At 54.3% G+C, this 19515-nt stretch overlaps 2 protein-coding genes across 2 annotated transcripts; one reads left to right on the forward strand and one right to left on the reverse strand.

The window, feature by feature from the left end:
- Positions 1-921: 921 nt before the first annotated feature.
- Positions 922-4496, reverse strand: SLC15A3 (solute carrier family 15 member 3). The gene is made up of 8 exons (XM_062577684.1): positions 3945-4496; positions 3159-3448; positions 2909-3075; positions 2221-2315; positions 1913-2081; positions 1671-1829; positions 1320-1475; positions 922-1079 (listed from the first exon to the last, which is right to left on the reverse strand). Exons 1-8 carry the CDS (start codon positions 4494-4496, stop codon positions 922-924), a joined length of 1746 nt encoding a protein of 581 aa, XP_062433668.1.
- CD6 (CD6 molecule) lies at positions 3907-19240 on the forward strand. The gene is made up of 14 exons (XM_062577685.1): positions 3907-3961; positions 6260-6508; positions 14549-14620; positions 14911-15264; positions 15365-15673; positions 15896-16195; positions 16482-16550; positions 16800-16937; positions 17096-17224; positions 17460-17567; positions 17685-17877; positions 17910-18106; positions 18425-18520; positions 18656-19240. The coding sequence occupies exons 2-14, from the start codon at positions 6445-6447 to the stop codon at positions 18751-18753; spliced, it is 2127 nt and encodes a 708-aa protein (XP_062433669.1). The 5' UTR covers positions 3907-3961; positions 6260-6444; the 3' UTR covers positions 18754-19240.
- Positions 19241-19515: the final 275 nt, after the last annotated feature.

Genomic DNA, 19515 nt, shown 5'->3' on the forward strand with positions numbered 1-19515 from the left:
TTCCCTCCTCCCTGTGGCATGACATTTCTGTTCCTGCTGGGGAGGGAAGGAGGCTGGAGAGCTGGGTACCTGCATGGCCGCCTCCTGCCACAGCCCCCATCTTGCCATGGCTGGCATGGAATGTGGGGGGATAGAGACATGATTCCTCCACCTGAAAGGGCCTTTCTGTCATGGAGAAGCTGCTGAGGACAAGCCCTAGCTGTGCTGGGGAAGCAGAGCCATGGCAGGGAAATACATCAAGGAACTGCAGGAGTGCTTGGAGGAGCCCATCATGTGGTGAGCCTGTGGTGGAGGAAGGAGCAGGTGTGTGGCTCTCCGGGAGCTTGAACCGACAAGGACTGGGGTGGGCTGTTTGTGCTGGGCTTAGCATGGGAGGGAGAAGAAGACAGAGCCAGTCATAGGAAGGGCTTTGGGTTCTGTTGGTGATTCTGGCACAGCTGGGTGACTTTTGCCTGATGGCGCTGTTGGTACACGGACCAATCTGGCCACGCTGCTCCGCCTGGCAAGGAAACAGCTGCCCCGGGAGGCTGTGGCTATGTGGGGAAGGGAGTTGCTCCCCTCCTCGTTATTCCATGCAGCACAGACTCCCACTTTTCTTGGTCCATCCAGACCCAACCTCAGGAACCCCCCCCGTCTTGCCCAGTGCTAGATCACCAATCAGGGATGCAGTAAACCTTTTCTCCTGCCTTCCCACATGTCTGGTTTCCTTTCCACAACAGGCCTCATGCCACTCTTGCTACTCCCTGGAAACCCATGGAGAGGAGGGTCCAGGATCTGCAGAGAGGAGGTGAGCAGGGATCTTTATCATAGTACTGGCTGCCCTAGGGACCTGTCCCACCTATCATGGTGGGACTGGGGCCAGCATCCTGTCTCTGAATCAATGTGCGAATGGGGACAAGGTCTGGGTCACCTCTCATGGTGTCAGTCTTCCTCCTGCTCCATGCGGTGGTGGCAAGTGTCAGGCTGCCATGGCTGTTTTTCATAGTGCAGGGAGAGCCAAACAAAGAGAAGGCAGGTGACCAACTGGATGCCCGCCAGCAGAAAGAAGTAATAGTCCATGTGGCAGTTGTTAATATTTCCTGTAAGCAGGAGGGACAGTCAGAGCCCAGGGGAGCCCTATGGATACCCCCACGCTGAGCTGCACCCCATAACTGCTCTGCTGGCCACAAAGGTGGCCTAAGCAACAAGGGAAATGGCCTTCCAAGGGTATGTAGAACAGGAGATCCAGTCTAGGACCTCCCCCTTGGTGCCACTGTCCTGCTGGCTCATGGGACTCTGTCACCTCCTGCCACCTGGCAGGGCTCCCAGCCTGTGCTCACTGTAGTCTTCTGGGCAGTGCATCCACCCATGGGAAGGCAGTGAGAGGAGGGTCAAAAGCCCAGAGCCCAGGAGCGAGCCTACCCCAGAGATGAAGAAGAGACCCATGGTGGCTCCTTTCATGGACTTGGGAGCCTCAGAGTAGGCAAACTCAAGGCCTGCGAGAAAGCAAACAGAACATGTGGTACTGATGGCAGGGCAAGGCCTTGAACCCTTTGACAAAGTCCGTCATCTGCCCACCAAACAACCCTGCTGCAGCTGAAGTCTGCAGAGTGCAAGTCACTGCTCGGCAGGGTGCAGACAGCCAGGTGCCCTTGGGCAGTGTGGGGCAAGGTGGGGAGGGTACCAGTTACCTGGGATGCTGGCAAACAGCTCACTGATGCCAATGAACAGGTATTGGGGGATCTGCCACCAGATAGGCAGTGAGGCAGCCACATAACTGTCCTTGCCAATGTACTGTGAGACAGTCCGGTTGTGATGCACATACTGCAGCCGCTCCCTCTCCAGGACACCTGAGGGAGACCAGTGGTGAGGACAGATGGAGTGCCTGCTCGTTGCAGACTCATACTCCAGTGTGCTCAGGCTGGGGCCTTACCTGCTGCAAGGATGGAGGCAAGGCCAAAGAACATGCCCAGGGACATTTGCTTGAGTGCTGATGGCAGCAGCTTCTGCCTCAGCAGGAATGGGTCGATGACACGGTCTTTCAGTGGCACCAAAGCAAGCAAGACCGCCACACTGGCCAGGAGGAGCCAGGCATCTGGGAACTGCACGTAGAGACGGGTTGAGAGCCAGCAGTTGTTCTTGGGAATTGAGAATGCTGAACTCAGCATTCCTGAGGATGGCCCTGGCTCCTGACTTGGCCTTTGCTCAGCAAATCTGCGAACTCCCAGCCCTATCCCTCACGAGGTAGTTGTGGTTGGTGCTGGCATGGGTCTGGCTGTGCTGGAAGATGCTGGGGATGTGAAGATGTAGACCCTGCAGGTAATAGGTTAATGTGTCTAAAAGAGACAGTGAGGGTGGCTCTGTTGGCTCCATGATGAGGGGAGAAAAGACAGCTATTGAACAGACCCACGACCCTGTCCGCCCCCAGTCTTTCCTCCAGCCAGTGTGAAGCATGTTCCTTGCTAGGTTAAACTGCTGCAAGACTGCTTGAAAAAACAGGAACTCTAAAAGCCTCTAGCTGAGTTGAATGTACTGCTCTGGGCATTAGGTGTCATGCAGTATGGCCTCCCAGCCCAAACTCATGTATTAGGACCACCCACATACCCTGCACCATGTTCCTTCTGCCTCAAGATAATCCAGTGCACCCAGATCCTCCTCTCCTTTCAGAGAAGTTCCTATAGGCTGTTCACCCTGAGTGACTGTTGAGTACTGCCTATCCACCGAGGTCCTGGCAGATGCCTGCCTGCAAAGCAGTACCACAATTAAACCTCTTCCTGGGCCCATCAGTTCTCATAGCTATCACCTCACTTTTCTGGGGGAACTCAGTGTCTCTAGCTGGCCTCTCTGGAGAGACCAGCCAGGGCCAGGATTTTGGTCACATATTGCCCCTAGCCTACCCAACAGCCTGGCATAGAGGTCACCCCATTACACCTCACCTGGAAGTAGACCATCCAATAAGGGATAAAAGTCAGCATCACGGGCAGAATCTTGGCCATCACGTGGAATTTGGCAAGATCTTCTTCATGAGATGGAGCCCCGAGCTGTGGACGGCTATTGGGGAAAGTCTCCCCGGCCCCAGCCTGTGACCAGTGAGTACTCAGCCTAGGAGGGAAGGACAGCCTGAGAAGGGCCAAGCATAGGATGGCTCAGCTCCCGACAGACCCCCAGTCCTGTCTCACCTGGCCCTGTTGTCCCTCAGACAGGTACAACCACAGCTCTGAAAGGCCAGTTTGATCATGACAGAGACTTGGCTGTCCGTGGGGGGCTTGGTAACAAAAGCTGGGGTGGCTAGGAGGAAGATGAGGAGGGCCAAGGCCAGGCAGGCAACAGGGATGAGGTAGCCAACCAGAAAACTGATGTTCTGCTGGATGAAGGCCACCACTAGGAGGGCAAAGACAGCCCTGATGTTGATGCTCCAATAGAACCAGTTGAAGAAGCACCGCACGGTGTCCTCAGCCCGGTCGGTCACCTGTCAGAGCAAGAGAAGGCAGTGTGAAGGAAAGTGTCCCATAATCAACTCTGTGCCAGCAGTGCCTGGGCAGAGCCAAACCTCAGCCCTGAACACAGGGTTTCCGTCTCATTTCCTGTTCTACCAAACTCCCACATCTCTGCTATGCTCCAACCCTCCTCCACAGTCCCCTCTCACCACCTCCTGCTTCTCTTCACCCCTCACCTTCCAGCTTTCTACTCCTTCCAGTGCCCCACTTTCCCCAGCAAGGCTCTGCAAAGGGCCTTGAAGGATTTCCAGGTGATCTACAGGGATGAAACTATCATGGGAACCAGCACATCCGCTCTTCCCCACAGCCTTTCTTCCTGGGTTGTGAGGAGACTATCCCTTTGGCTTTGGAGTGGAGGAACAGAAACTGGCAGGTCCATTGCACATCAGCACATGGCAAGTACCCGGAGCTGGAGGAGCTTTCAAGGAAGGCCAGATGGAGGAGGACACAGCAGGAAGGCTCACTTACGGTCAGTGCCGAAGGAGGTAAGGTTGGCCTAGCAGGGCTGATGCCCAGAGCCAAGAGCAGGAGGTCGGAGTAGACCAGGGGGGCACAGTACTGGTACTGAGGCTGCCCTGGGCATGTTCCGGTGTGGTCCGTGGAGCAATTTTGAATGGAGTAGGAGGGCATCTGCCCACAGAAGGAGAGGCGCCCATCAAGCGAGGCTGTAGTGGGCAGCAGGCAAGCTGCCAAGAGGTACAGCAAGAAGCTCAGGGGCATGGTGCTGTACCGGCCCAGGTAGACATCTGCCAGCCAGCCACCAACAGGTGAGAGTAAGTAAGAGGCCCCCAGGAAGAGCAGGGAGGCAGGGGATGCCTGGGTCCCACCCCAGTTGAAGGTACTGCTGTTGAGGTAGAGCACCAGGTTGGCAGTGATGCCAAAAAAGGCCGCTCGTTCCAGGCTTTCTACCACCAGCACAGCCATGCATGCCTCCCAGCGCCCCTTGAGCGGCGATCTGTCCCGGGCCCTTCCCACTGCTCTCAAGGGCCTTGGCTCCGCACAGCTCCCTGCCAGGGCCATGCCCTCCCTTGGCTAGCAGCCTTGGCAGACCTCTGCACCCTTCCTGGCAGCTGGGGCCAGCTCTGCGCTCCTTCAACGCTGTGTCTGGGTGGGATGGCTGCGTCTCCCTCTCATGCCTCTGCCGGCAGCCTCTTTCTCGCCTGGCTTTCCCTTGTGAGCATCTGCCTCAGGCTCTCTTCCCTGCTGGGTGGGTTTTCTCCAGCCTCTTCCCTCTCCAAGCTCCATCCCTTCCCCTCCCTGGCTCCCGCTTCCCTATTTCTTTGATGAATAGAGACATCACATGATGACCTGTGGCTCAGAAGAGAAACTCCCTAGCCCCATGAGCTAGTGCAGCTTCTCCTTTTACAGAGCTGCCACCCTCCCAGCCTCAGTTTCCCCCACTCTCCACCCTGGGCTGGGTGGGGCATTGCTCTCCCCTAATCTCTGGAGTGGGCATTCCTACACTGCTCTGCCAGGGGCTTTGGGCCCTTCAGTCCAGGGCATCTGCAGCATTGAACCCCGCTGCTGGAGCTGCGCTCTCCCATGGTCATGGGAGCGTCAGGCCCCCAGCAGGCTTGTGCAGTGCTGGGGGTGTCCTGCATCCACCCGAAGCGGCTGGAGACATAGTGGCCACGTGAAGCTGGGCTGCATAAGCCTCTCCAAACCGCTATACTGACTTCCCACCACACACACACACACACACACACACTCACAAATCCCACAACTCACAAGGTCACAAGTGTTTGTTTCGCAGCCCGATTTCCCAAGGAAATGGGCCTGTGGGATCACATGCTCCCCAGGCATGCATGCTTGCCTCTCTGGCAACTTCCACCAGGCTTGGCTGCAAGCTTCAAGAGTTTCAGTTTCAAAAAAAAAAAAAAAAAAAAGAAAGAAAGAAAAAAGTTGACTGAGGAAAGGAGGGAGTGAGGGGCAGAGATACATCCTATTATAGCTCTCCATATCCCCAAACTTAGGCCTTGCATCGCCATGGCAAATGGCAGGAGCCCCTGCCTCCAGGGCTGTGGCCTGCACCGGACTGCTCTTGCCAGGGCAACCAGAAGCCCCGCCCCTCCCCTCCGCTATGCTTCCCCTGGGCACCCCAGCCCGTGTCATGGCCTGCTCCCCCCCGCCCCCGGGAGACTCCTTGCCTCCCATGGCAGAGCGGTGCACCCCGGCCTCCAGAGGGCAGTAGGGTTGCGCTGGCAGGCACAGCTGCTCCCCGCCACGCGTGGGTGCTCCCCAGGCACGGCAGGGCTGGGCAGGGCAGGGTGGCTACCCCAAAGATGGTGGGGGAAGGAGGATGCTTAACAGGGGCCTCACTCTGCAGGGGGTCCTGGTGGGGCTGCAGCACTGCTGGAGTTGTCCTGAGGCCCTCCACACTAGTGCTCATTGCCAGCACTGCACTGTGAAAGTCCTACAGCTCAGGCAGGGCCCTGAGCCCCAGGGAGACCACCAGGTGGACCCCAGTCTGGGACAGGGTCAGACACCAGGAGGTGCAAATCCTGGCCCTGGCAAGGACTGCATCCCCCTAAGGCTGAGTACCACCAGATGGATGGGACCACAAGGTCCTTGTGGCTCCCCAGTTCGGTGCTGTAACTCACAGGTATGCAGCAGATGCGTGGCATGGTCTCTGAGTGAAGTCCACCTTGATCTACTGCACTTCCCCGTTCAAGGGTCCCACTTTCCCCCGATAAATGACTTGGTTGTTTGCTGCACTTTGCAGGATGGAGCCACCTCAGCAGCTACTCTGTTCTGCTTGCTTTCTCTCCTCTCTCCACCCCCAGGATGCTGAGCTGGCTTCCTGGAGACCTCAACCACAAGACAGAAAAGGAGAGAGAGGCAGAGAGAGAGAGAGAGAGAGCATGTGGGGCTGCACCAAAACCATGCCTCCAAGCAACTAAGAAAGGTGGTGGGAGACAGGCCTGTCCAACTCCACGGCTCCTAAGCCCATGATGCGACCACTTGGTGTATGAGAAGGATGAAGGTGCTCTACACACTCTTGACAACACTCTCCTTGGCAGCGCCTGGACAAGGTATGCCACCTTCAGCACTCTCTCCCTTTCCTTTCCTTCCCTCACATCTCTTCACAAGGGGACTCCCAGGTGAAAACTCTCATACCATGAGATACAAGCTAAGCTCTTCTGTGTTTGAGATGGACACCTTCCACCTCACCCCACTCTGGGTCAATCCCTCTCTGGCAGTAGGTGCTTGTAACTATCTTGAATTTGTTTGTACAAGCAGAGCAGATGTTATCAGAGTTGATTCAAATTTAGTACTGAGCAAGGACACTATGTAGACAGCTCTGGAAAACAGCCTCATTTCCACCCCAAGATGCTAGGCATGGCATGGGGTTGGTGTGACCTCCAGCCTTCCTTCATATGACTTCTTACTGCATGGTTGGCAGTGAAAGGGGTTCCCTGTTCAGGTGCTATTGAGTTTGGGAACTACAAAAGGACTCTCAAGATAAGTGTTTTTCCCTAGGTGGAGGATGGAGGCTTTTCCCATGCTCTCAATCTCCCCTAGATGCCTTTCAAGCATATCTCCAAACAGCCATCATGAGATAAAGACACACAGGACAAATGTGAAGGACCCTGAAATGAATTGCCCCACCTATCACCTCTCGTACCCTCCCTGCCTTGTGGAGGACAGACCAACCACTCTACTCCATATAGGCAGCCCTTTCGAGCTTCTCATTGCTTGCTGAGAAGCTATCTCCCATCCTGTCTGAGGGGATGACCAGGCCAAGATGTCTCAAAAAAACACCACCCAATAAAGCAATTGGTCCCCAAAAGGAAGTTCCCTTGCTCTCCTTCCCAGTCCAGCCTCAGAAACGGAGACAGAAGTGGGATGGAGAAGGGGTCCCCAGCAGGACGCAGGATAGGAGGTCGTGCGGCTACCTGCAGAGCCATGTCACAGGGGATAAATATGGGAAGAGAGGTGACAGCAGAGCACAGATGGCCAGAGACTTGCTCTAGGAAGAGAGTGTACGTTTGCTGATTTGCTCCGCAAGAAATCTTTCAAAGGAGATTGCCCATGAGTGCCCCCTCCTCTTCGGCTCCTTTGGCAGACCTTGGCAGAGCAACAGAGCCTTCCTGTAGACAGCCATGTAAGGCCAAGGCAATAGGAATTTGCTCCCGAATCAATGGGCTTGGGGAAGCTCTCCCTGCTTTTTGCTCCATACTGAGGTCCTCACAGAGCCTTTGAATCAAGGGGATGCCTCAATGAACAGCTAAGCCCTTCTGCTGATGCAAAGTTGAGGCAAAGCACTTTGCTAATGTCAGCATTAGACAACGCAGTATTGTTATTGTTATTGGCTCAGGACCAGCTTAACTTAAGCACCTAACATAGGTGTGGCCCTCACTGAATTTTAAGCACCTAGCCTAAATCCTCTGTAAGTCTCCACTGTGGGAGAAATGAAAGTCCACAGCAGATGGGTCACATCACCTGTATTGAGCATTGATCTGAAATTAGCCTTAAGAAATGCATTATTGCCATTACTAATAACCAGGCTCACAGGCAGTCCCTGACACATCTTGACCCACTGGTTTCTCAACATGTGAAAGAATACCCTCCCAGCACAGCCTTCTGCTGCGTGAATGGACAAACCAATTTCCTTGGGACCCGTGTTCCTATGATGCTGCACATTGCTGGGACTAGGCTTTTGGTGCCTTTTCTCCAGCTTCTATTATAGCCGATCATTTTATCAATCACTGTATCTGAGCAGAAAGTTTTCTTGGAATGGTACCATCTCCTCCTCTCAGTTGTGCAGGGTTCAGGGTCTTTTCACACTCAAAATGGGTATTTCACACCCAGAAACAATGGCTAATTCTGTGGCTGCTGTTGTTACTGATCAATTAATGAATTATTGTCATCTCCTGTGTTTCCGCATAACAGCTCCTCTTTGCTTCTCTGTTGTTGTTCTTCTGGTTTCCTTCTTGCTTGTGCTGGGCTGGATGTGATTTGGGGCACAACAGTTTTACTTCTGTTAGCACCACTTTAGTGGCTGGGGAGGAAGAGAGGAAGGGAGGCGGGCTGCCAAAGTGACCTTTGGGAGTGCTGTGTGCAGTCTCAGTCTGCTTTCCAAGGGGAACAAGCTTCCACACCCTAGGAAATCCCCAGGATGTCAACTGTGGCTCTCCTTGAGCCTCGGCCATCGGCAAGGTCTGCAAAGAGGGAGACCAACACTCACTCCTTTCTCCCCATGCTCAAGACCAAACATCTTTCTGGGGATGGGGCAAGTCAGGCAGCTGGGCTGAACCTGCCCAACAAGGGCTGGAAATCAGTTACCTTTTGCCGGTGCTAAAGCACCCCAGCTTAGGAATGGAAGAATGGTCATATGGGGTGAGAGGTTCCTCTAGCCTACTGTCTTCCCTCTGTCTGTGGCCAGTCTCAGAGGCTCTTACAAGCAGCAGGACCCCATGATGTGGCTCTTTCCTGCTGTGCCTGTCCAGCTTCTGTGATCACGCTGCTTTGCAAGCCCATTACACTCCCCAGATGCCTTTGAGGGGCTATTTTTTTGTCTCTGTCTCTTACCTTTTTTTTTTTTTTTTTTTTGAGAAGAAGACAGAGACCATTCAGGCAAAAAGCAGCAGCCAGTAGCAGCCAGAGGAATTGTTGCTAGAATCAAGGCTTGAGGCTTATTTCTGAAGTCTTGTCATATACTTCCCATACAGTAAATTCTCCAGTGAATTGATTGGCAAACCATGGATATTGGGTCTTAACCAAATGACCAGCAAAGGATCTTTCCTAAGAGTCTATAAGCAATCCCATTTTTATGAGATTTTATTCCAAAAAAGAAAAAAGAAAGTACTGATCATATATATATATATATTTTTTTTTGTGAAGCCTACTCTATCCTAGCACCTTCGGGTATCTGTCCCTGACAAAGGCATCCTGATGCAAACCCAACACAAGTAGGTTAAATAAATCGATATATCATGTAGCAGTTGATGGACTGAAGTGAAAGCAGAATTTATAAGTGCTGTAGAGTGTAGCATGAGGCTGTTAACCCCACAGCCGTGATCCTTTCGGTTATTTTCTCTATAGTGCATAGCATCTTCTGTTTCCATACAGCAGCTCTTATTTGAAGTAAGGAGAAAATAAATTTTGTCATTAAGATGCATATGATGGCCTCAACAACAGCAACATTATTTTTGCAGTAGCAGTGCTTATTTTGAGAGATTGCCTCCAGCATACTTAGAAACATAACTCAGTGTCAAGCAGTGTCATGGTGCATTGTGCCTGTAGGGAGGATTTGGTGTACTACAGGAGATGTCTGTGGTTGCTGGGATCTTGCTTGTTAACCTCAGGTAGTGGCTAGCAAGGGATTTGGGAGTGGCCTTGGCTGTGCTGTACACTGTAGCTGGGAGCATCTCATAGATCAGGAGCTCAAAGCTATTTGGTACAATCTGAGCCCAGAGCGGAAAGACAAGTGGTATATGAAATACAGTGCTGGTTGGTTTCAGCTCCTTTTGCAGCTGCAGTGGTGAAAGGGGTGTTAGGACAGAATCCAGCTCACCATAGCACAAGCACCTCAAGCAGCTCATGTGTTGTTCCTGGTGGAGCACCTCAGTCATGTAAGGTGAGATGAACCCAGACTGAGGCTTTCAGCAGAGAACGTGCCAGGTCTGTCTCTGGTCCCAGCTCTGTTCCAGCCACTTATTTTGGGTGCACTGGCCTGGTTGAGGCTGTAGGAAGAAGAGCTGTCAATGAGTTGCTGTTTCTAGGGGCTGAGCAAGGAACCCTGTAGCTAGATCTGATCTGATCTAGATCTGATCTGCACCCTTTGCTATCAAGGAATAAATAACAGCATGATTTCAAACACAGTCACACCTAGCCTCATCCTTTGGCATACATCCTCTGCCCAGAAGGAGCTGAACAGCAAATTCAGGCTGTGTATTTTTTCTAGTGATAAACATCAGAGCCCAGTGAGGAACTCAGCAGGGCTGTCAGCTTCCTGCTAAAGCCCTTGCTGAAGTTGGCTGTTGATGTTGGTTAAATTAAAGGGAAGGGAAAGAGAAAGGACAGCCAGACAGGGAAGAGAGAATCAGAGAGACCCGACTGAAATGATACCATGCCCTTGGGGTGCAGCCCGCCAGCAAGGAGAGATAGAAGTGTTTCATCTAAAACTAAACTGCCATGGCAGTGACATCTATTCAGATGTGGAATCAGCTCACTGAGGTCTGGGGACAGGAGGGAGAGCCTTGCACTAAGCCCTGGGTTGAGCAAAGCAGCAAAGAGTGCTGAGCCTCATCCTGACAGCAGAGAAACTATGTTTCAGGTGCTAACAGCTTCTCCCCACAAAGAAGCTCTTGGCATGAAAGCCAGGCAGGTTTGGGAGATGGGAATGCCAAGTGCTTTCCATCTGCAGCAATGGAAAGAGTACCACTCAGCCCAGGAGAGCGGTGTATGCTGGAAGGCAGGCTGGCAAGCAGAGATGGTCCAGGTTCATGATGCTACTTTGCTAGTGAATTTTCCCATCAGTAAGAAGTTTCCCATTGTTTCTAAATTTAGGGTAAGATTCTGCTTCCTTCTGTCCTACAAATGGATCTTTTAAAATGTGTCTTTCTGCTCCTGGACTTGGCCCTCCATCCCATCTTCAAAGATCTTTTTAGTCCCTGGATCAGGAGGGCCGATGCATGAACCCAGGGATTCAGTTTCAGGGCTGCGAAACACTTGTGCCCAAGTGCAGCACTGCCTGGGAGACCTGCTCAGGAACTTGCCACAGTGCTTCCAGCTGTGTTTGCTGTGGGGCCACCATTTTATGCTAGCCCAGGGGTGGCTATTTTGTCTGTCATCTCTCTGGCTCCACATCACCTTCCGGCAGGGCTCGTGAGCCGTGACATGCACGCCTGCACTGTGCTGCTGCCAGTGCTGGGTCTGTCTGTCCCCACACAGGAGCTGGGTGCATCCGTGGTACACCTTGGAGGGTGTACGGAGGATGAAGCCGATGGCCACAGGGGCATGTCTCACTGCACCAGGCACACAGAGCCCTGTGGATCAGGGATGTGTCTTTTTAGGTGCTTTTCCTCAGAGCCAGGTCTCTGCCCTAGACTCAGAAGGATTCATAGGAAAAACCACTAATGGAGGATTTCTCTGAGCAGCATGAGTTCCTGGGATGAATTTCTGCAGTGAAAGGAAATTGCATGAACATGAGCTGCAGGTTAACACCACTGTTGGTGGTGGATCCTTTCTTAGGTCCCTGGAGCTGCTGTCTTACTCTACGGTTCTTCATTTTCAGGCCAGCATTTACCAGAGCCGACCTCACAAACTAGCTCTGTCACCTAACAGAATTTCCTTCCTTCATCAGCTTCTTTCCATGTCCTTGCCTTGTCCTGGCAAAGCTGTAGGGCTCCCTTTCACAGGCACTTTGGGCTGCACAGGGCCATGCACACAGGAGCCAAGCTGAGACAGCAGAGCAGCATGAGAGACCCACCAGCCCAGCCGATCTCCACCTTTACAGTGCCTTGGTCTCTCAGGGTTGCCAGTAACTCCAGACAAGTGCCCAAGCTGATGAGAGCTAAATCACGCCTCAGATGAGCTATTTCCACAGGCAGGAAGGGAAAGTGGCCTGGCTCAGGTGCAGCTCTGCAATGGTCAGGGTTTTGCCATGCATCTCATGGTAGCTGATGGGGCATCAGGTCAAGGGAGGTGATCCTGCCCCTCTACTCAGCCCTGGGGAGGCCTCATCTCGAGTACTGTGTCCAGTTCCAGGCTCCCCAGTACAAGAGAGACATGGAGCTACCGGAGAGAGTCCAGCGTAGGGCTATAACGATGATCAGAGAGCTGGAGCACCTGCCCTCTGAGGAATGGCTGTGAGAGTTGGGCCTGTTTAGCCTCGAGAAGAGAAGACTGAGGGGGGATCTTATCAATGTGTACAAGTACCTGAAGGGAGGGTGTCAAGGGGATGGGGACAAACTCTTTTCAGTTGCTTTGTGTGACAGGACAAGAGGCAATGGGCAGAAATTGAAGCACAGGAAGTTCCACCTGAACATGAGGAGGAATTTCTTCACTGTGAGAGTGACAGAGCACTGGCACAGGTTGTCCAGAGAGGCTGTGGAGTCTGCTTCTCTGGAGATCTTCAAGGCCCGCCTGGATGCAACCCTGTCTACCATGCTCTAAGTGACCCTGCTGAGCGGGGAGGTTGGACTAGATGATCTCCAGAGGTCCCTTCCAACCTTACTGATTCTATGATTCCTTCAATAGGAAGCCCCTGCCCCTTGAGTCATGTTATTTCATGAGCTTTGTGTTGAAAAAAAACAGCCAAATTTCTGAGCACACAAGAAAGCTTGAGAAGGGCTCTGAATTCATCTTTCTGAGCTGTAGACCAGAAATCAAATCAAAAGAACTATCTCCTAAACCCCACCTCTTCTAACCTGTTTTCACAATTTGGGGTGAGGTCTGACTCATTGGTTTTAATATTTGCTTGGGCCAGGTTATTACTACTGTTAGTTTAAAGTTTGTTTTTGAGTAAGTTAGGCTTGTTTGCAAGTGTGTGGGGGGGGAGTTTCCAGCCATGCTACAGCAATGCTCCTGAATGACGTGCCAGAGCAGACAGGAAGTGAAATCCCGGCTCTCCTCCTGCCCGTGTTGCAGCCTCTGTACATGAGCAACAGTGGCAAGGTGCCGACATGGCTCAGCTATTTGCGCACTGGCATGCTAACGAATCTGCGTCCCTCTGTCTTGTCATTTGCGAGCAAGAGAGAAAACCCAGCAGCCCACATGAGAGCACTGAGACAGCCACCTGCTTTGCCTCCTGCATTTGGAACAGCCATGCCACCTGCTGCTTGCAGCATCTTCGAGCCTTACTATGAGAACTAGAGCAGAGCCAAAAAGGTGGTTTTGCTTTTCTACTTCCAAAAAACTTTGGTGCTTTGCCCTTCTAAAACTATTCAGCAATCCAAATGCTTCCCTTTGGCTTTGTTTTCCAAGTTTTACAAATTCAGAGGGCTAGAAGAAAAACTGCAGAAAAGGGGAACAGAGAGGGGTAATGAGATCACTCAGGTAAAAGGAAATGGTGGTGGAAGTCTTCAAGACAGCCCTGCTGTTGCATGGTGGAAGGCTTTTATCATAACCAAAGGTGGGTAGCAGTGCTCCTTGGGGTAACATGGTGTAGCAGGGCTGAAGACAGAGCAAGTTACCACTGAGAGGGATTTTCAGCAGCATGCTTTGGTTACGGTCCATGCGATGCCACCTGTGGAGGCCTGGCTGCATGCATAGAGGAGGACTTTGCTGCTGGGCTCCTCTCCGCTCCCAAATCTCTCCCTGTTCCCAGCTGGGTCCCAGGGTTGGCAGCCAGGCTTGGCAGACACAGAAGCTGGAGTTCAGCGAGGATCCTCTCCCATTGCCCATAGGGCGAAGGCTGTGCAACAATGAGTGAGAGAAAAAGAAAACTGCAGGATCCTCCAGCAAATGACTTGACTGATCCTCCTAAGCTAGTTTCTCAATAAGGGTGAACCAGTGTAAGTAGTATACCCAGCCAGGGTATCCCAAGCTAAGGACTGAGCTCTCTGAGCTCCTCCTGGCAAGGACTTTGCATAGATGAGAGCTCTGAGTAAGTGAAAGGAGACAGACTGTGCCAACAAACAAGTGCTCAGACTAGCTCCTGGCCTTGTGATGAGGGTGAGTTTGGCCCATCTGTAGGGCCAAATTCCCACATGGGACAAATATGTGCAATTTTGCAGGGCCAACATTTATGCCAGCTCTCAGATAGGCCCCAGATACACACTGACCTAGCTATTCCTTTGCCTTCATTGTTCCTGTTGCCAGTTCTCAGCTTCACCTAGACATGAACACATCTGTCAGTGCATCTGTCCATTTTGCAGCCATCACAGCACCGTAACTTCCACCTCAGCTGCAGGATGGAGGGAGATTCCCTCTGATCTGGCTCCTCTTGGGCATTAAAACAGTGCTTCTGAAAGTTTGGGGGATTGCTGCATGCCATGGTGCACATCCTGTGAAGGGAATGAGCAAGAAGATGGGGATAGAGGCTCCCGGCAGGCTCTCAACCCTGGAAAACCTCACTTTATGCTCCTTCCTTTATGCTCATCACTGCTCCCTCCTTCCTGTTCCAGCCCAAGTGAAGCCAACAGGTCCTCCCACCAGCCTGGAGAGCAGCATCACTGGAGATGCCTCTGTGGAGCCAGGTGAGAGCAGGAGAGGCAAGCGAAATCTCTGCTCAGTGCCTGCGTTCCCAGGGGGGAGCAGGTCAATGCCCACAAGACAGAGTAGGCTGCATTTCTGTGGCTCATCTCCTTCGAGGCCAGCCTGGGGGATGTCTAAGCATGTGCAACCACGTTTTGGTGCAAAGGAAGGAAATACGTAGGTGGGAGGACTTGTGGGTCTCTAGCCCTGCAGATGGGTAGGTTGGGGGCATCATTATGTAGCAGAGGAGAGAGCCTTCCTGCATCCTCACATTTGGCTGTGGTCCATGCAGGTGTCCTTGGCATGGCTGGACTTCGCCTGGCAAATGGCAGCAGCCACTGTAGGGGAACAGTGCAGGCACTGCACCGTGGGCAGTGGATACCAGTGTGCCAGGAGTCCTGGAGCGTTGCCATGTCTCATGCTCTCTGCAAGCGCCTGCACTGTGGAGATGCAGTGGAGTCTGATGTGGCAGATGCTCCTGCTGCGGTGCCAGCTCCCTTCAGTGATGGAGCCATCCCCTCTGCACGCAACATCTGTGTAGCTGTGATGGCCAACTGCAGTGGCTGGGACAGGGGGCTCTGCCTGCTGAAGCTGGCCACTGTGCCCCACTGCTGCAGAGCAGGGCTGGCTTGGGTCACCTGCACAGGTAAGAACAGTGCCCCAGAGGTGGGATTCTGCCCCATCCATCACCCAACCTTTCCTGCAAGTTGGTCCCTGGACTAGTGCAAGCTAGATGTCTCCACTAGGTCCCCATAGGTTGCGGCTTGCTGGCGGCAGGAGCCATTGTGAAGGCCGGGTGGAGATGGAGCAGGCAGGCGAGTGGGGCACAGTCTGTGATGACGCCTGGGACCCTGCTGACGCCAATGTGGTGTGCCATCAATTGCGGTGTGGCTGGGCCTTACATGCACGAGACAATGCCTCCTTTGGCCGGGGCAGTGGGCTCATCCTCCGGGACGATGTGAGCTGTGAAGGGCACGAAGACCATCTGTGGGACTGCCCTGCCACCCAGAAGCACGACTGCAGCCACAAGGAAGATGCTGGTGTGGTGTGCTCAGGTCAGTCCCTTGCACCCAGGCACTGTCTGTCTGCTGGAGCACCCTTCTCCTATGTCTCTGTATCCCACAGGGAAAACGCCCTGCCCAGAAGAGACTTAGCAGAGTCTGGTCTCCTCTGAGAAGGGGTAAATCCCCCTGGCAGGAAGCCCTCACTGTTTATCCACATGGGATGCAGGCAGGCATGTTCCTGCTGGTCCCCGAGCTCTGCCCTCTCCCCTGCAGAGCACCAGCAGTGGCAGCTCTCCGGGGGCCGGGATGGCTGTGCGGGCCGGGTCGAGGTCTTCTTCAGGGGCACATGGAGCACGGTGTGTGACAGCACGTGGTATGAGATGGAGGCCAGTGTGCTATGCCACATGCTAGGCTGTGGGCCACCCCTTGAGCGTCCCTCCTTCAACCACACGCTGCCCAGCAAGATGCTCTACGAGTGCACGAGCCTGCAACCATCACTGGCCTACTGCAAGTGGACCTACAACAAGTCAGCTCCCTGCCACCAGTCCCAAGCAGCTGGTGTGATCTGCAATGGTATGTGACAGCCTTCTGCAGCTGAGGGGGAGCCCCAGGGAGGGGAACTGGGCAGGAGCAGGAGTCACATCCAGCTTACCCCTGTCTTCAGCTCTGCCTGGTAGGTGACACTGCCCCTGAGGACTGGCCACCTCCCTGCTCCAAGGCAGCCTTGGCTGGCCAACAGGGCTGAGCACCCACCCAGAGACTGAGTACATGCTGTGGATCCCCCATACAAATACACTGCAACCCTACTGTTTGTGCCCCAGCTAATTCCTTCCTCCCCTCCTCTCCATGGTCCTTCCAGGCTCCCAGGGCTTGCAAACACCAGCCCCAATGGAAGTGTTGAAACCAAGCAGCGTGACACACCTGAGCAGTGAGTATGCATGGCAGGGGCATCCCTATCCCTGTTTCCCCAGCTGCAGAGCCTTGGTTGTGGCCTGAGTCCAGGGGACTGTGGCGATCTCTGCCTGGGGAGAGATGTGTGGCAGCATCGGCCCAAAGGCAGCACGCGGCTTGCCCATGTCACTGCTGAGCCTGAGGGAGATCAGAGAGCGGAAGGGGAAGTTCCAGGTGCCATGAGATGTATCTGCTCTCTGTCTCACCACCTCCACCCTTGTCCCAGATGAGGACTCCCCGAGTGAGATGGCCCAGATCCCTTTGCAAACACAGCTCTTCATCCTGTGCCTGGTTCTGGGAGCACTGCTCCTGCTTACCACTCTGGCTTTCATCATCACCCTGCTGAGGATGAGGAAGATGAACAGTAAGGAAACCTTCAGGGGCATGTGCAGAGGAGTCTGCCCACAAAGGAGGCGATGCTGTGGGCCCAGTCAGAGTCAACCCTGGGCTCACCTCAGCTGTGGGAACTGGGCTGACTGGCACCTGAGGCCAGCTGAGAAGGGATCCCCTCTGTCTTTGCAGCCCACACTGTGGCCTCTTCCTCGCTAGCCAGGCCGGTCCTGGTGACCCACAGCACACAGGGCCCTGGCATGCCCTCTGGGCTCTCCAATGACTACAGGGAGATGCCCCCCAGTCTCCAAAAAGGACAAGGTAAGTCCAGCAGGTTGCTCCCATGCCTCCTGTCCCCAGAAGGCTCCAGGACAGAGCCCCTGGCCTGTCCCTTGCTCTCACTGTCAGCACAGGACAGCCCCATCACTAGCTGCAAGGCTCCTCTTGGATGAGCATCCTCAACAAGTGGTGATGAGGAGCTGGCCTTAGGCTCAAGGGCCATGGGGCAGGACATCCCAGATGGTGATGGCCTAGCTGGTGGGGTCTTGCCCTGCAGACGTGCCGGTTACATCCCTTCTGACAGCCAAGGACTCAGACTCTGAATCTGACTACGAACACTACGACTTCAGCAGCAAGCCACCTGTTGCTCTCTCCACCTTCTTCAGTGAGCGTCCCCCTTTGGCACCCTGGGCTGCCCGTCCCACAGCGTGACGATACCCCCATCCAGCCTCCCTTTGTCCCTGTGTCAGAGCTGATGTGCCATTCCTCCTCTCTTGCCCAGGCTCCCTGCGACGTCAGCCAGGGGGGCAGTTGCTCTCACTGATGCCAAGCCAGGCAGGGACACTCCCTGCAGATGGTATGAAGGGCCCTGGGGTTGTCCTGGGGAGTGGGGCATGCTTGGTGAGGCTGCTACTCTGCTCTGCAGCACCATCTATCTGCCCATCCTGTACAGTGGGCACAGCTCTGGGCAGGCGGTGGCCCAGAGGCTGATGCCATCCCTGTGCCATGCAGAGACAGCCATGCTGCCCACCCAGCCCTGCAACAGGGCAAGCAGCTCCTCCAGCTCGTGCGCCTCCACAGAGCCCTACTGCAACAACAACAGGGCCCACCCATACCCCTGGGCCTGCCCGCAGCCCCCAGCTGACAGCGCCTGCCTGCATGCAGCACACCCCATGCACAGCAGCACCGAATACCATCACACAGGTGAACCAGGCATTGACCCATGCCAACACACAGGCAGTGGGACTGTGAGGTCCCAGGGATGGGGATGGGGGTGAGGACAGCCCCACAGAGGGGAATGGGCATGGAGAGACCCCAGGCGATGTTGAGACCCCAGGCGATGGGAGTAGGGATGGGGACAGCCATGGGGAGGGGGAAGGCCATGGTAAGACCCTAGGGGATGGGAGCAGGGATGGAAGAGGCCAGTAAAAGACTGATTTCCTCTGCCCCCCCCGGGAATGTCCCACATGCCTGTCCTTGTCCTGGTGCTCTCCCATTCCTGAGTGCCTGTGTCTCGCATAGAGCCTAATCCTGCTGACAGCTCCAGCACCTCATCGGAGGAGTGGTATGAGAATGTGCAGGGTGCAGAGCCAGCCAGGGACCCATCCACATGCTCTGGTGAGGATATTGTGCTGGCAGAGGAAATAGGAGCAGGGCTGCAGGATACATCTGCCCCCGCAGCATCCAACACAGAGGCTCCTCCTGCAACCCCGACTCCCTGCCCTTCCCTACCTGACTGGCTTTTCATTGCAGGCTGGCCAGCTCCTTCCTGCCCTTCAGGAGGATGTACTCAGGACCCTGACACCTCTGAGGGCAGTGACTACGATGACATCCAGGCCTCTGTCTACTGAGGCTGGCAACTGGGCATCTCTGGGCTGCCTGTTGCCCTCCATCTGTCCAGCTCCAAGGTCTTGGCTGCTCCAACACCACAAGACTAGCATCCGAAGAAGAAAGCCTTAGTCCAGGCCAATGCCTGGACAGAGAGAGACAGCCAACAACCTGCCCCCCAAAGAACCAGCACATCCAGAAACCAGTCCCTTGCAGCCTGGGCCTGACCTGTCTGCAATACTGTGGAGCAGTTGGATGGTGGGTGGGGATGCGCTGCGGTGTGGGGCTAAGCTGGCTCCATGGACAGCAAAGGAGGGCACAGCCTCCCAGGTGGGACCACTTGGCATCTCATTGTGGTCATCTCTCTGGGCATCTTCTCTGGACACTTCCTCCGTGCTGTGCGGGGACACCAGGCCCAATGGCATGCTTAGATAGGACAGGAATGCTTAGAGCAGGTGAGGTGGGGTTCTGTGCTGGGCTCCATACTGCAATTAAAAGCTTTTCCCAGTGGGCAGCTGAAGCAGGTCACTGTGTCCCGTGGCTGGGATGGTTGGTAACTATCCCCACAACAAGGCTGGTTCTCCAGGCACCTTCCTCCAGTCCTGTGCACTGTTGTTCAGGGACCAGAGAGCAGCATTACCAATGCATCAGTTAGAACTGGCCCTGAGCCAGGACTGAGCACCACAAGCCCCAGCAGGGAGCCCAGCTGTAGGCAAATGCCAGGCACCTGGCACCTTCTCTTCCTTGAGCAGTATCTTCTCCAAGAGCTCTTGGAGGCAGGTGGC

The sequence above is a fragment of the Rhea pennata genome, chromosome 5, assembly GCF_028389875.1.
Source record: "Rhea pennata isolate bPtePen1 chromosome 5, bPtePen1.pri, whole genome shotgun sequence".
Taxonomy (NCBI): Eukaryota; Metazoa; Chordata; class Aves; order Rheiformes; family Rheidae; genus Rhea; species Rhea pennata.

Coding starts and splice junctions, on each gene's coding strand:
- SLC15A3 (XM_062577684.1), bottom strand. CDS start 4,496: ATGGCCCTGGCAGGGAGCTGTGCGGAGCCAAGGCCCTTGAGAGCAGTG. Junction 3,449..3,944: donor TACCTCCTTCGGCACTGACC/GTAAGTGAGCCT, acceptor TTGCTCTGACAG/GTGACCGACCGGGCTGAGGA. Junction 1,080..1,319: donor GCACTGCCCAGAAGACTACA/GTGAGCACAGGC, acceptor TCCTGCTTACAG/GAAATATTAACAACTGCCAC.
- CD6 (XM_062577685.1), top strand. CDS start 6,445: ATGAGAAGGATGAAGGTGCTCTACACACTCTTGACAACACTCTCCTTG. Junction 14,621..14,910: donor AGATGCCTCTGTGGAGCCAG/GTGAGAGCAGGA, acceptor TGGTCCATGCAG/GTGTCCTTGGCATGGCTGGA. Junction 16,551..16,799: donor CAGCGTGACACACCTGAGCA/GTGAGTATGCAT, acceptor CCCTTGTCCCAG/ATGAGGACTCCCCGAGTGAG.